The following is a 16,571-nucleotide window of genomic DNA, read 5'->3' as shown; positions in this document are numbered from 1 at the left end:
ACTTTAGGTTTCAGGTAATCTCTGAAGCAATAACTGAGCACTATGTGCCAAATTCAGCATAAGATTTGCCACATTTATTGCAGTTAATATTAGGCAGTGATTCATTCATGTTGAATGTCATCTAAGTATTAACTCAATTTTAAAAGTACAGTACAAATTATGTTCTTTATAAGAGTCACTAGCTTTTAGTTTAACTGCAATTCAGTGTAAAAATAGAACAGTTAACTAGAACACTGATGGGAATAATGTTCCCTCTTCTTGAAACTACTAATCTAAAAAGCAAATTAGGGTTAGCAAGTGAGTTCTAGCTGGTTGCAATCATAGTGGCTTTCTTACCAAGGTATGTATTCTTTCCTGTGAAAGAAATGGAAAGGATCTTCACTTTGCAGAAGATTCCATCTTTCAATGCCTATACTATAAAGCTGGGCAACATGCCGCCCTGTTGTTTTGTAGCAACACTGCCCACTACCACGAGGAAACTGGACTCTTGAAGAAGTCCAGGGAGTGTGGTTTCCTGTGTAAGGCCACGACACACATTGTTTTAAACAAAAAAAAAATGTTTTTGAGACCAGAAGTGGACTTCAGGTCACATCTACCTCTGAATGTTGGTGGAGTGCGGGGCTGAGATTTGTAGGTAGCCCATGGCTGGATTTTGCCGGGGGGGGGGGGGAATGGTCACTCTCTCTATATCTCTGCTGCACCATATGCAATGAACTGACAGCACGATTGTTTATTTTCGAAAGCCAGGTTACAGAAGAATCATTTTACAATCTCAGCTCATCTAGAAACACAGCAGGAATGAAGAAGAGAATAATGGTTCACTTGCTTGTTTAGAGTTTTGTCTATCACAAACCAAATGGGAGGCACCTTCATCATGGTGGGGTGTCACACAGGGAAGTGCAGGAGGGATTTTTTTGCTCTCATTTCACTTTCAGTTCAGGGAATTTTGGGGGCTCCCCTTTTTTGTTTCAAGGTTCTTACCATCTGAATCTTTTGGGTTGTTGTTTTTTTGGGGGGGAGAGAACAGGGCTTGCAACAGGGAGGAAATGAAGAGGGGAAGAGATTGGCATTTGCAGTGCAGAGCCAGTGAGAGGCAGAGGGTAAATAATGGGACTCGTGGCAGGAAAGACGTGACAGGAAGGGAAAGACTTTACATATCTGTGTCAAGTGGAGGTAGCCCAATAGAGGAAAACCAATAAAACCTCATAAGTTTTGGCACCCACTCTTTTGGAATCCTGAATCTTATGGATTTCAGATGCTCTCAATTGGGACAGCAATGAAAGATCCTGAAACCAAAGAAAAGGGTCTCTTCCTTGTGTGGTTGGGTGGATGGGTGTTCATTCAAGTTAACCAGAAAGTCTCATCTCTAGTGTCACATTGCCCTACAGCAACCCTTTGGGAACACACACTCCCTGGCTACTGTTGCTGGAAAAATTCACCAGCAACCTGCATCATATAAAAGCCCTGAGAGAGGGAAAGGCAGAGATTCTTCCCCCAGTTCCATTCGGCATCACTAAAGAAAGTGTCAGGAAGAGAACTGTCACATTTATGGGTGGCAATTTCAAGAGTATCATATCATTTCCAGGGGAATAAGATTCTGCATTCTCTAGCACACAACCAGTTCCTGCTTGCCATTTGGTAACCCTAGCTGTGTCCAGGCATTTAACTATGGGGTCTAGTGAAAGATGTAAAACCTTGTCTTACTGGCCAGAGCTAAACAACACACATTCTGTCTTGTCACTCTTTACTTTACTTTTTACTTTACTTTAATTAGATTTATACCCTGCCCCTCTAGACCAGGTTTACTCGGGGCTGCTTACATACATAAAAATATTACAAACAAAATCTTAAGGCATTAAAAGCATTAAAATATCAAAATTTTAACAATTATATAAAAGCCTTGCCAAGATGGAAAGATTAAAGAAAAAGTAAAAACAGTTTAATTGACTGGAGGGAAAGCCTGCCTAAAATACCATGTTTTCAAGTGGTTTTTAAAAACATCCAGTGAAGGTGCCAGACGAATTTCTGTCGGGAGGCTGTTCCAAAGCTGAGGGGCCACTGCCGAGAAGGCCCAGTTTCTTTCTTTCCGGGCCTCTCTCGGTGTTAGGCTGCCCAGCCATCCCTCCTGGCTTTGTTGAGTGATTCGGGTAGAACTAGGTGGAAGAAGACGCTCTGCCAGGTATCAAGGTCCCAAACCGTTTAGGGCTTTGTACGTCATCGTTAATACTTTGAAGTCAATGCGGAAACTCTCTGAAAAAGTTCAAATTTTGCAAAGGAAAGAACTACAGCTGAGGGCAACAGAATGCATATATGTTAAACAAATAATGGTGGCTGCTCTTGGAGAAGTAGCTTTTATCAAAAAGGAAACATAAGGGCTTATTCTGTGTTCTGTCACACTATCAACAGCTGACTGCTATGTGCTGTTGATGAGGAAGCTAACTCCTTTGCACAAGCTCTGCTACTCTCTTTTGATAATTAAAAGTGGAAAATATGCCCCAAAGGCCATATGCAGCCAATGTCTTAATTTTGCAGCCTATCTTGCTCTGCAGCAAGAGCAATTTGCCTTTGCCACAGAGGACTTGGGGGAGGGGTATAGAAAAAGAAGGGGTGCCCCAGCCTTTATCAGCATGTAGCTCCCAATATGTTGCACCTTACTTCTAGGACATGCAGTTGTGACAGGAAAAAAGCTTCCCTAACTCTAAGGGATTCTGTGAACCATCATTCAAGAAGCTAACACTTCCATGTTCTGAATTATTTAGCCTCTTCACATGAAATATTTTTCTGCACTTATAGTCTATATAGTGATAGTGAACCTGCAGATCTCCAGATGCTGATGAGCTACTACTCTTGTCAGCACTTATAACTGCACAAGATAAGTAGGACTGACTGACTTATTATATATTTATTAGTTTGCTATCTTATGTTTCCTCCAGTGAACACAAGATAGTACAGTATATGTGGCTCACTTTCTCAAACAGCTTCATGGCACAGTGGCTAAACTGCAATACTGCAGTGAAGACTCTTCTCATGATCTGAGTTTGATCCTCAGCTCAGATAGCTGCCTTGAGGTTCACTCAGTCTTCCATTTTTTAGAGGTTGATAAACTGAGTACCCAGCTTGCTTGGGTACTCATAATTAAACTGTATGAACTGTAAACTGCCTGGAGAGTGCTTTATGCGCTTTAGGGTGGTATATAAGCAACACACTTAGTTTTCTGCCCACTTCCTCTTCACAACAACAACAACAAGTGCAAGGGAGATTAAGTTGCAAGCAAGGGATTGGCCCAAGATTAGACAGTGAGTTTCATCTCTCTCCACAAGATAGAACCTGGTTTCTCCAAGTCTTAACCCAACATTCAAAGCCCTCCACCACAACGGATGCTGTGAACTGAAGTCAGGTGACAACTGAAGGTCCCCAGATCACTTAAGAGTCCTGCCTTATGGAGAGAATGTCATGTATGAGACCCTAGTTTAACATGTTGAACAAGTACAACCATGAAACACGAGCAAGTTATTACCTGCAGTCGCTGAACGAATTTCCTTTCAGCAAGATGAAATTAACCCTGCTTTAAGACTCAGCTCCACTGAATTCAACAACAACACAATGTGTGCAATCAGCATGCTCTTGTTCCCAGTCTTTTACTTTTCCACTATTGTTTTTCTTTTGTATTATTAACAACCTTATTTGCTAAAGCCCATGGGAAGAGGCGGGGGGGGGGAGGATGCCTGACAGTCCTGTTGGGGCTTCCCCTCTAGTCCAGCTTTGTGTCTTTCAAACTGGTGCACTGTAACCAATCAATCAGTTCACACTGCAGAAGTTCTATTCACTTGCCTCTCACCTCCCATCTGCTCATTTTCCTCTAATTCTTTGCCCGTTATACCAACTCCTCCAGGCTATTATCATCCAATGATTTGTTCCTGCCTCAGAAAATAATAAGGACAGAAAATGTATCCTTCTAATATATATCTATTGATTTTCTTGTTGATAGCATGGGAAGGATTTCATACATCGAATAGTTTTGTGAACATCAGAAATGGACCAAGCTTCGCCCTACAATTTCACAGAGGCACTCCATGGGTCCTCTTGAATCTATCTTCTTTTGGGTGTTTTCTGTGCTTCTCAAATGTGTCTGTGCTGCTCCAGTGTTTGTGGACTGCTCAAAGATCCACACACACCCCAAATGCATTCCAGGATCAGAATAATGTCACCAAAAGCTTGTGTCAATTTTGAAAAAGCGAGGCACTGATTTCCTTCATAACTGCCGCTGTACACTCCCATTGGATAAAAGATACAAGTAGAGACCTCAGTTGAATAACAGACTTTTAAAAAGGCTGCCAGGAAGGAAAGATAGTATTCACCTTTTTTCTTTTTCTTTAGGGGACTAAGTATGGAAATCACTCACCAATGGATAATCTATTATAAATTAAGGAAAGGAAAGGAAAGGAAAGGAAAGGGATGGAAAATGAGACTTTTTAGTCAAAACATCCTGTGAAATTATTGGAAGGTTATACTGCATTTCTTTGATGTATGCTTTGAAACAAGACCTACTGCAGGCACTTCTTCACTGAAGCCCAGCATACAGAAGGCATGGTTGTTGTGGGTTTTTCGGGCTCTTTGGCCGTCTTCTGAAGGTTGTTCTTCCTAACTTTTTGCCAGTCTCTGTGGCTGGCATCTTCAGAGGACATACAGAAGATAACTCAATTGAAATCTTGCCATGAGCTCAGTCAGGTATTCATCAACAGCGTGCTCACATGAGGGCTAAAAGCAGGCCCTCCTACTACTGGCCTGCTACTGGCCTGAGTTCATCAACATCTGGAGAACCTAAGGATTAATAGGGTGATAAGACTGCCCAGGGACCTCGAAAACAGCATCTAAATTTCAAAGGCACCTTGCTTCCTTGTGGAAGCAAACCTAAAACCCCATTTCTCATCTCTTCCCTTCTTTTCTTAGAATTTAATCAAAAACATTTCAAAAATGTGTTCGCGAAGGCTTTCACGGCTGGGATCTAATGGTTGTTGTGGGTTTTTGGGGCTCTTTGGCCGTGTTCTAATGGTTGTTCTTCCTAATGTTTCACCATGTTCTGTGCTGTCCTCTGAAGATGCCGGCCACAGAGACTGGAGAAACGTTAGGAAGAACAACCTTCAGAACACGGCCAAAGAGCCCGAAAAACCCACAACAACCACAACATTTCAAAAACCTTGGAGAAATCCTTCTCTGTGCCGAATATTAAGAGGGGTGTGTGTATATGTACAAAAGTGCACTTGTCTGTGTTTTCAGTAGATTGGTTCTAACACTGAAAGCTTCCATCCTGAGCCCTTTTCAGCAGAGGTTCACATTCTTTTGGGAATCAACTGTCTTTCACACCAACTCTTTGGAAAATGCTGAGGAAACCCTTTAAACTCTTAAAATAATCTTCTCTCCTGGATTTTGTTGTTTGTTTGAGGGTTTGTTTCAGGACTAAAACTGAAAACTTTTGACCTAAGAAGCTCTTGCCACCTGAATTTTACCCCCACCCCACCCCACCCCACTTTCCTGGATGTTATTTTTAAAAAAACACACACATAGAAGCCAAGGTTTTTTTTTTATCATTCCTTGTCTCTATTGGTATTGATTTGAGGCTTGTTTCATCTGGACAATGAGTAAAATACAGTGGGGTCTTGACTTGAGAACTTAATCCGTATTGGAAGGCGGTTCTCAAGTCAAAAAGTCTGTAAGTCAAGTCTCCATTGACCTACAGTGCATTGAAAACCAATTAATCCCGTAACAGGCCGTTTTTGTTCCATTTTGGTTTTTTCTGGTCTGTAAGTCAAATCTCAGTCTGCAAGTCAAACCTAAATTTTGCGGCCAGAGACGTCTGTAACTCAAAAAGTCTGTAAGTCAAGCCGTCTGTAAGTCAAGGGTCCACTGTACCAACACTGCACAGTCAGATATGTATAGGGCAACAAACACTTTGTTTAGATCAATGTTTCTGAAACATTTTTCAAGTCATCATCCCCTCTTATAACAGCCAAGTTACTTGTGACCCCCCCACATCTGCACAAAAAGTCATTTAATGGGGTAAATAAAACACATTAAAAAGATTTTTTTCAGACTATAATTCTAACCTATTAATGCTAATGCAATAATAGATAATTATGATGTGTGTAAATCTGCCTCTACCTGATAAAATTTGAGAAGGAAAAAAAGGTCAATACACTTTGAGTTTAATATACTTTTTTGGGTGCAGAAACAATCTTCCCTTTGGGTCTTCTTCCCCCCCCCCAAAAAAAAGCCACCTCAGTGAAGGGCTCCTCTCCCTCAAGCCAAAATAAACAGCTCCCTCGTGCCTCACCATGGTTCTCCTCCCTCATCTTTTTGCCCCTCTTGCCTGCCTCCTCCATGACTCAGGTGGGATCTGGAGGCATGCCTCTGCCCAGATCCTCTCTCCCTTCATTGCACCACCATCACTACAACCAGAAGAGTGGGAGATTCTGGTGGAGCGAAAGGTGTCGCTGCCATGGCAGCAAGAACTTTTCAATCCTGCCACTATCTTGGCCATCAGCACTTCCAGCATGTACTGTGCACTCGCCTCATTCAGGCCTCTCTGAACCAGGCTAATGCTCTGTTCCAAAGGGCTGATGTCAGTTCTCAAAAGCTGGGTGTGGAGGAGCAGAGAGGAACAAGTGTGAATGGCTCTTTTGGAAGGAATAGAAGTGATGCATATGCATAAAAGGAAATCTGCTCAAAGAGGTACAGAAATACGGTAACTGTTGGTGGGTTACGAGGAATAAAATAGAACAGCATTTTATAATAAATATAAAAATAATTGCAACTCAAAATAATGGTGGCAACTCTATCCCCTAAAAAGCACTTTGTGACCCCTTTGGATTCAGACCCCATGATATAGATATTTTTTTTTTCAAAGTTGCCAACATATTTTCTTTGATTTCATTGTGTGAAATAGATTCAGGCTCAATGTATTTACATCACAACTTTCATATTGCAGTTCTCATCTTTTGGATGGACACAGTTTCCCTTGCTTTCTCAGCGTAGGCAGCCTGAGCAGAGCAAAAATAAAGTCGTCATAGTAACAAGCATGCAGTTTTTGAGAAGGAAAACTATCCTTGAAACAGACTCAAAATGCAGTGTGTTTATAACTGTCAAAGCGTGTTTTGTGCCTTTCTGGGGGATTTGCATCCTCATAGGCTTAACATAGTGCTGAAGTGCCCTTCCTTTCCAGATATCACCTTTGATAATTTGAGATTTACCACATTTGCACTTCCACTCATCACCAGAAGCATGGCAGAGTACACAGTGTGAGAAAATATACAGCTGTGTCTATTTTCTCACATAAAGTACTAAACAACAGTTATAATAAATAACAATATATAAACAACAATACACTTAAGCACTATGTTAAGCCTATGTTAAGGCTATAATAAATGGGTCTCTTCTTGAGGAAATGCTCATTAGACCCATTAGAAAGAAACCAAGCTTGGCGGTGGACAACATTGGCGATTATAGGCCCGTCGCCAATGTTTCTTTTCTCAGCAAGGTAGTTGAGAGGGTGATAGCTGACCAGCTTCAGGCTCTCTTGGATGAAACCGATGACCTGGATCCATTTCAGTTGGGCTTCAGGCTGCACCACGGCATGGAAATGGCATCAGTCACTCTGCTGGATGACCTACTTAGGGAGGCCTACAGGGCTAAAATGTCCTTGCTCATCCTCCTTGATATCTCAGCCACCTTTGATACCATCAACCACGGTATCCTCCTGGGGAGGCTCTCCGAGTTGGGGATTGGCCTTGCTCTTGCTTGGCTCCGGTCCTTCTTGGAGGGCCATCCTCAGAGAGTGAGAATGTATTGCCCCCATGGTCCCTCAGTTGTGAGGCACCACAGGGTTCGATCTTCTCCCCAATGTTGTTTAACATCTATATGAGGCTGTTGGGGGGGGTGTCATCCGGGGATGTGGAGCTTCGTGTCTCCAATAAGCTGATGACACCCAGCTCTACATCCCCTTTTTTCCATCTGCAGTGGATGCCGTTCCATCTCTTGGGTGATGCCTGGAGGCCGTTCTGCAAATGGATGCAGTTGAATGGACTAAGGTTGAACCCAGACAAGATGGAGGTCCTGTGAGTGTCCCCCCCCCCGATGTCAGTAGTTTGGGGAACTTCCTCTCTTTTGGGGGGTGGCTCCCACCACAAAGAATTCAGTTCACAGTCTGGGGGTCCATCTTGACCCAGCGCTTACCATGGAGACCCAGCTAGCATCCATATTTTGGTCTGCCCACTTACATCTTTGGCAGATCACCCAGTTGCATCCCTATCTAGACACAGGGGTGCTCACTACACTGGTCCATGCGCTCGTAGTCTCAAGAATAGACTACTGTAATGGTCTCTACATGGGGCTTCCTTTGAGACTGATGCGGAAGCTTCAGATGGTCCAGAACACGGCAGCCAGCCTATTCAGGGGTGAAAAGATTTCACCATATTTTCCCCACTCTGGATGACTTACACTGGCTACCTATTCACTTCCACATTGATTTCAATGTGTTAACAATTACATATAAAGCCCTTAACAGTTTAGGACCTCGATACCTGGCAGAGTGCCTTCTTCAGCCCAGTTCTACCCATATCACCCATTCCAGTCAGGCTGAGCATCTGAGGGGCCTAACGCCAAGAAAGGCCTGGTGGGAAAAAAACAGAAACCGGGCCTTCTCAGCAGTGGCCCCTCAGCTCTGGAACAACTTACATGCTGAGATCCGCCAGGCTCCCTCGCTGAATACCAAGACTAACTTGAAGACATGGCTATACAGGCAGGCCTTCCCTACAGCCATTACCTAGCCTACCTCCCCTTTTCTTCTTTTTCTTTTCTCTTCTTCTTCCTTTTCCTCTTCCTCTTTTTCCTTTCCCATCTTGGATTAACCTGGATTTTATCTTAGTTTATTTTGTATATTATATGTAAACCACCCAGAGTAGACCCGTTCTAGATGGGCAGTATATAAATCTAATAAAGAAATAAATAAAAGAATACTCTAGTTTGAAACTGAAACTGGCTTAACGTGGATTCAAAAAATCCATGAGCGCCACACTCATCCCTGCCTCTTCTATATTGCCACAATGTTTATTGTCACACTAGTCTCTCTCTCCCTCTCTCCACTCAGGTATCATCCAATTTGTGACAGCTTAAAAGAAAACTCCAGCAAACAGCTATGATGGCTATGATCAAGCACTACTTGAAGCGAATTATCTAGGGAAATCAATGTGGAGGTAAAATTAGTCCTGTTCTTTAAGTCAGGCTATCTCTAGCATTCGTGCAAAATTGTGTGTTTTGAAACAGTAAGTGTAAATAATAACAATCCTAGAACTGCAGGGCTAGAAGAGACCCTATGGTTCATTGAGTCCAGCCCCTGTCAAGGAAGCACAGTGAGGATTTGAACTTCCAGTCTCTGGCTCCACAGCCAGATACTTCTGAGATAGCCAACAGCTAGAAACAAAAAGATGCTACAGATTTCTTAACCTAAAGAACTGAGTTGGTTAGATTTCAATACCTGTTTGGCCAAAGCCCCAGCTGGGTCCAATGATAATTAAATCTAAGTAGAACCTGATCATAGACATTTGACAGTTCTATTAAGCTGGTTATAACCTTGATTAGTACTAGGTTGGAGAGAAAGAGATGAGACTAAAATAAATAATTGGGGGAAGCAGAAAGAGAAAAGAGAGGGCATTGGGGGAGGGTGGGAGTCTTGGGTTTTTAACCTTGATGAGCATTTTTAAGAACTCAGAGTGCTGTCCTCTGAAGATGCCGGCCACAGAGACAGGAGAAACGTTAGGAAGAACAACCTTCAGAACACGGCCAAACAGCCTGAAAAACCCACAACAACCATTAGATCCTGGCCGTGAAAGCCTTCACGAATACATTTGCTAATTTAGAACGAAACAAGCTTCCTTGGATTCAGATGGGAAGGAAAGATAGAACTGGGTAGCCCACCCACTCCACAACCACACACTTATGTGGGGACTGTGGTTGGATAAGCTTGTTGATTCCCAAGGTTTCCCTTGGCACCACTAGCTGAATCTGTAGTCAGGAAATGTGCTGGCAAGAGGGCCAATGAAGCAGCATATTGATCTCTGCCAAGGTGCTTGAGCCCTGGCAGCTGTTTATAGAGCCCTGGCACAGATACCAGCCTTGCCTAGTGGTATAACATATAATATTCAATAATTTAACCCTTAATCTAGAGAACAGTGATGCTTTTAGAATTTATTTGGTTTCCTCTATTAGACAGAATAATTATTCCCTAAGTGTAACAAGTGTGACCAGCATGCACCCAAATCAGCAGTAGAGATGGGGGCATTCATATTCGTATATGAATACGAATATCCCCGTACAGGTGGAAATAACAAGGGTTCAGCCCCATGGGGCCGGACTGTCCTGCTGTTGCCAGCTTCACAGAGCCTTCCTATTGTGCCATTGTCCACAATCGATTACCTATTCCTGGCAGGAGGTGGGATGACAAGCCTCTCTACTAGGTAGCAGAGTGGCTAATCCATTGCGGAGAATAGCGCGATAGGAAGGCTCTGCAGAGCTGTTGGAAGTGGGGAAATTGTGAGTGGACAGTAATCATCGTTATTTTCACCTGTGCGGGGATATTCATATTTGTATACGAATACCCCCATCTCTAATCAGCAGTCCTTAGTTGACACTTGGAGTAGCAATAAGTCTTTATGATGCCTCATGGAAATGCATTCCACTTTCCCCTGTCTATTTATATGTTACTGAGGCCTCTTTGCTTTCTCCTCGCTTTGCTCATCAACCAGCAAATAACTGCTTTTAGTACAAAGCTGTTCTTTCACTTCTACACAGTAATCGCTCCACAAGACAACACACACCTTTACTTTCTACTTAATCGTTAGTTGCGATTGCTATTTCAAGCAAAGAAAATACATGTTTTAAATAACTGGCCCAATATTCTTACCTTTTCATGAGTTTTGGTGAACATTCTCTTTCCAGGTTGGAAGACGAATGCGTCACATGCATGGTATTGTACGAAGTGTGAGTGTAGTCATTTTCATCACTGTAGTCTGGACCAAGTAATGTCCGAGCCCAAGTGCCCATGTCATAAGGAGGAAGTGTCCCTCCAAACTCTGAAGGCAGGCAGTCAGGATGGATAAGTTGGTGAAGGCTATTCAGATTGTTTCCATGAAGAAAGATCTTAATTTAAAAAAAGACAATGAAGGGCAATGTAAATTTATTTGTTCACATTTTTAGCAGCATTACAAATATTGAAGATTATCTCCTAAAGATGTACAGCATTACACACAGCCAGCCCATGGTCTGAGCAGAGGGGTTGTCTTCCCCACAGACTTTTTGGATGAGGCACCTTCCTGCCAGAAGCAGGAGCTGCTACTTAATTAAATGGCAGGGAAAGCAATTTCTCCAGCATGACAATTATTCCTATACCTTTTGGTTACTATTCCAAAATATCTATCAATATACTGTAATATCTTTATTAGGTCAACTGAAAGGTCTCAACAATGTGTACAAGCTTTCAAGGTCTTCAGATCTCATTTTCTAAGGCAAGATGTGTTTTTTAATCTAAAACAGAAACACAGACCAAGGGACCAGAGATTTTTTTAAAATCCATAACTGGATCTTAAAGTTACAAGGTTTGTATAGTGTCCTAGGATGGGAAAACGAACCACCTGCAGATATGGAATTGAGGCTGTTAGCCAGTGATGAAATGGTTTTAGATTTCCCCTGGAGCAATCCATAGGCATGATGGGAGGGGAAAAATAAAAAAAAAAACTTTGGTCTTCCATTTTTAAAAAATATAAAACTAAGCTGTAAACAAAATGTTCCATGTGAAGGATGCCCTTATATACTTTTTGGAAATTAAACTCCACTGGTTTAGAATACTCAGAATATAGCAAGCTGTGGCTATATGGTCAAATACACCATTTGCTCTGCTTATAAAATGGGTGAATTTGAAGTATTTTTTTAAGACCACATGACACTTTTTGCTCCCAAAATTATTTTTTTGTCTCTGTTGCTGGGGGTTTTCTATATTTTCAGTCTGGAATGATCCAAATACACTTTTCCCTATGTAGTTTTGATGTGTTCTTGTAAAGATGAGGGTGCATCTGTAGGCCGTGCTTCAGTAACATAAATAGTTGGGGCATGATGTTCAGGACCAGGGCCTTCACATTCTTTCCTCTCCCTTAATCACTCTCTATTTAAAAACAAAAAAAAACAAAAATCTGACGTATATGCGATCACCTTATTGCTGTGTCCTCATTATTATTATTGCCTCCATTTATGCCCTACAAAAGAACTGACAGAGGCAGGAACAGAGGAAGGAAGTAGGGGGGACTGTAGGCTGGAATGTGAATCACATCACATCCAATATGAACAGTGAACTCCCAAATCAATCCGCAGCCTCTGTGTGATCAGTGACTATGATTTCAAATTAATACAGGCTTCAAATCATGTTGAGGCAAAACCAAATCGCTCCAATCTGTCTTTCCAGTGTAGTTGCACCCTGATTCTGGATCCATTCCAAAATCCCTAACTGTCTTCCAAACTGAATTGGGTATAATAGTAATATAATATATAGCATTATACATTCCTAGTATAATTGTAGGAATCAATTTTCCCAGGTTCTTAGCACAATGGAGTCCTGCTTGTCTGACATATTTGGGTGAATAACAGTGATTCCAAACCACCATCTCTGCTGGAAGTCTCCTGCAGAAGAGAAATGGAAGTGTTAAGACTGCAATTTCTGTGAGTGGGAAGGAAAGAAGCATGTGAAAAAATGTGTGTGGGATTTCCCTGAGGCCTTCTAGGTATTATCCCTGTAAATGTTCCAAGTCTTTTTCATCCATATGTGTTTATCTTATAAAATAGTGTATTTTGTTTGTACATGATGAAAGGTTTTCTGGTGCCTGTCTGAGATTCTGAAAATAATTGTCTCCTGCAAAAATATTGGTTTGATGTGGGCTGTTGGCAAACTCCAATAGGGGCTTTGGCCTGTGCTGCCATTCTGGGGGGCTATGCATAGTGAGCCTCAAAGAGACAAATGAGAGAGGAAGCAAAGAAAGTAGAAATCTACTTATGCCAAAGTAGGCTGGCACGCAGAGCAGGCTCATTTAATTCTCCAATTACCCTTTTCCTTGTCTTGTCTTTGAGGAAGGGCTTGATGAGCGTGTACAGGGCATGGATGTACCAAGGCTGATTCACAAAATGGACTCCTCCAAAGCGAGCAGGAAAGCTGTCCTGGGGAGAAGAAAGAAATGGAAGCCAATTAACAGAGACAACCAGTTAGATAGGGAAGCAGCAGGGCTATAGTCAGCCAGAGGGAAAGGATGGCATGTTAATTGATGCAGAGAGGCGGGGGTGGGGAGAAAGAATTATATCTCTCACACATGGACTTCTTCTGTTGTAACACTGTTCTTTTATACCATTGAATGATTTGGGAATGAATATGTTTGAAAGCAGCCACATCTTACACAGCTTTGGCACAAACATATCCTAATCTCTCTCTGTCTCTCTCTCTCTCTCTCTCTCTCTCTCTCTCTGTGTGTGTGTGTGTGTGCGTGTGTGTGTGTGTAAGCGTACTTCTCTTTCCAAAAAGCACAGCATGGATGTGGGAGGGTTCATGTTTTCTAATTCCCCATTGTGTTACAGAGCCCTGTTCCCACACACCTTCATGAACACAACTCACCTCTTCACCCTGATGAGCTTTCTCCTTCCCTCTCCCTCCCCCAAGCCATCATTACAATGGCTGAACTTTCCGGGTGAATGAACTGCACATTATGCAGAAGAGGACGGGTGGAAAATGCTGATAAGTGAAGCTGTTGAGAAGGAACAGCGTGACAGCACCATGGAAACGGGCACAGACAAGTGCTTGCTTTTTGAGGCTTTGTACAGATAGCCTGCAAATTAGCATGCAGGTAGAGTCACAGCTCCCTGAATTGTCTGTGGTGCCATCCTATTTCAAGAAAACAGAGGGGTAGGTACAGAAGTATAGCCCACTTCTGGAGTGACTTCTGGGGCTATTTTATATCACAAATTGTATTTAATTTCCATATCAGATCCAGACAAATGTCAAAGAATAGACTGATTTCCTTGTATTTTCACAGCAGTAAGGGCTGAGCGCACCTTCAATCACACTCAAGAGGAAAAGCTGCCTAAGATCACTGGACATTAGGTGAGCTTTTTGTGTTTTGCTTTCTTTTTAAAAAAAGAATTAAGAGAGAAATGGGTCTGCAAGGAAGCATCTATAATGTTGCACAGGCAGGCTGTAACAAAGACAGGGAAGAAGGAAGTTGTTCGAAGAAAATGTGCTGAAGGATGAGAATACTGTATATTTAAAATACAGCAAAGGAAAATTCAACCCTCCAGCCTCTAATTCCCATCAACTGTACCCACTTTAACCAATGATGAAAGTGGCTACATGCCATCAACAAATAAAGGTCTATAGGCTTCCAAGGTTTGGGTTTGTTTTTTAATTGTAAGATTCTTTATGACCAACCACCAACACCATGAATCTTATGGCACGTTTAAGAATAACAAAATTTAACATGAGGATTCATGGGTTACAATCCATTTTGTTAAATGCATGGAGAACAATATCCAAGCTGAAGATTTATACAGTAGATACTCAGTGATTGCAGTTTGGGGAGTGTGATAAAAGTGAAATGGAATCACAAAGAAGACAATTGCTGTTCAGAATCTTTCAAAGGAGAGGTTGGCATAAATATCTTTGTGATAAGTAAGGTAGCTAACTAATGCAGAAGTCTTATAGATGAAAAAAAATAAGAATAAAGAGTAAAAAAAGACAAAAACGTGGTGGCACTTTAAATACTTTTATATAGATCTTTAATGTGAGCTTCCATGGACAAGTCCACTTCATTAGACATCATGCAGAAAACTGTTAGCCTGTTATTTGATTGAAGTGCTGAGGCAGTGACTTCTGCTTTCAAAAAAGTGTGGTTGCTGCGGCTAGTGCCTTGTTATGTCTCACTGTCTTGGCAGCAGCAGCGGGAGTTATAACCCTAAGTATTCTTGTTTTAAAAAGCAGTATATATGGAAGAGTTGCCTCACCAAATCCCCATTAAGTCAATGGGCCTACGGTAGTCGTGACGTGCTGCACTAAGCAACAGGATTTCATAGCACCATAAGGTGTGAAGAGGGTAGTATTCTAGTTCAGGTTTTGCAGATTGGAATTCACTAATTCTAGTCTATAACCAAAGGCTTTATTAAGTATTCGACCAATTTATACTCCAAACCCATCACACAGGACAGCCTTTCTGGTGCCCCCAACTAATGATGCCGTTTAGGTGGCTACAAGCAATCTGCTGCTGCTGCTGCTGCTGCTGCTGCTGCTGCTGCTGCTGCTGCTGCTGCTGCTACTACTACTACTACTACTACTACTACTACTACTACTACTACTACTACTACTAATAATAATAATAATAATAATAATAATAATAATAATAATAATAATAATAATAATAATAATAATAATAATAATAATGCGCTCTATACCAGAATGCACTCCGATGGTAAAAAACAGTTAAAATACAACCATAACATAATTACTATGATAAAAACATACAGTAAGCAATTATTCAATAAGGCAATAAACAAACAATTAAAATAGCTATAATAACAATATAAGAATTAAAGTACAGTAATTGCCTATGTCCATGTTCCCATCAGAAGCTCTCTCTCCTTTGGGGGATGTTGTTCCTTGAGAAACTCACTTGGTGCCTACATAATTGTTTCTCCATCACTTGATGAAGGCTCTTATGATTCTTCAAGGTGCTTTTTAAATACCGTATTTGCCGGCGCACAAGGCGACCGGCCGTATAAGACGCCCCCCCCAACAGGAGGAGGAGGAAAAGGGAAACGGGCGGGTGGCGGGTGGGTGAGCGCGCAGCTGGCTCAGGGCCACAGGGCAGCGGGCTCTGGCTGCTCAGGCATGGCAGGCTCTGCTTCCCTCCATCCATCCAGACCGACTGCCTGCCTGCCTGCCCGCCTGCCTTCCTCCCTGGCCAGTGCGGCCTCGCGTCATTCAGTGCACCCGGTGTACAAGACGACACCCCCCACTTGGAGGCATGTTTTTGGGCCCAAAAAGTCATCTTGTACGCCGGCAAATACGGTAATACAAATTTCTTAAACAATTTTTAAGAAGCAAACGTATTTCTCAATTTTCACTTTCTCATTTCAATACATAACAAATACTGGCCATCACTCACAAAATAATTTATATGCATTCTTTGACAAAGTGCCAAAGTGACAATAATACAGTGGAACCTCGCACAACGATTGCTTCATACAAGGACAAATTCACACAGCGATGGCTTTCTTTGAGGAATTTCCCCCTTCGTTTAACGATGTTCTCTATGGGGGAATTTCACTCAACGATGTCCCTTTTTCGCTCCTGTAAAAGTGTCTTAAACTGTTAGAAACCTGTTTTAAATGCTTGCAATCGTTAGCCCACCTCCTGAACCCTATGCAAACTTAATTTGGTGTTGTTCTGAGTCGTCGTTAATTTTTGGTGATTTTTTGTTTTTTCTCTCATTGAAATG

At 42.0% G+C, this 16,571-nt stretch overlaps 1 protein-coding gene and 1 long non-coding RNA gene across 5 annotated transcripts in view; one reads left to right on the top strand and one right to left on the bottom strand.

Moving 5' to 3' along the window:
- Positions 1–16,571, bottom strand: part of CLVS1 (clavesin 1) — an 85,074-nt gene that overhangs the window by 4,627 nt on the left and 63,876 nt on the right. For both annotated transcript variants that reach the window (XM_020811626.3, XM_078393781.1), the window contains exons 4-5: positions 13,141–13,251; positions 10,955–11,190 (exon numbers count right to left, since the gene is read on the bottom strand). In XM_020811626.3, the coding sequence (XP_020667285.1) occupies positions 10,955–11,190; positions 13,141–13,251 (347 nt within the window). The remainder of the gene's footprint in view (positions 1–10,954; positions 11,191–13,140; positions 13,252–16,571) is intronic.
- Positions 13,850–16,571, top strand: part of LOC110088970 (uncharacterized) — a 57,128-nt gene continuing 54,406 nt past the window's right edge. For all 3 annotated transcript variants that reach the window (XR_012086892.2, XR_012086895.2, XR_012086883.2), the window contains exons 1-2: positions 13,850–13,987; positions 14,118–14,185. This is a non-coding gene — a long non-coding RNA (uncharacterized LOC110088970). The remainder of the gene's footprint in view (positions 13,988–14,117; positions 14,186–16,571) is intronic.

The sequence above is a fragment of the Pogona vitticeps genome, chromosome 4 (assembly GCF_051106095.1).
Source record: "Pogona vitticeps strain Pit_001003342236 chromosome 4, PviZW2.1, whole genome shotgun sequence".
NCBI lineage: Eukaryota > Metazoa > Chordata > Lepidosauria > Squamata > Agamidae > Pogona > Pogona vitticeps.
This window is presented reverse-complemented; position numbering and strand designations above follow the sequence as displayed.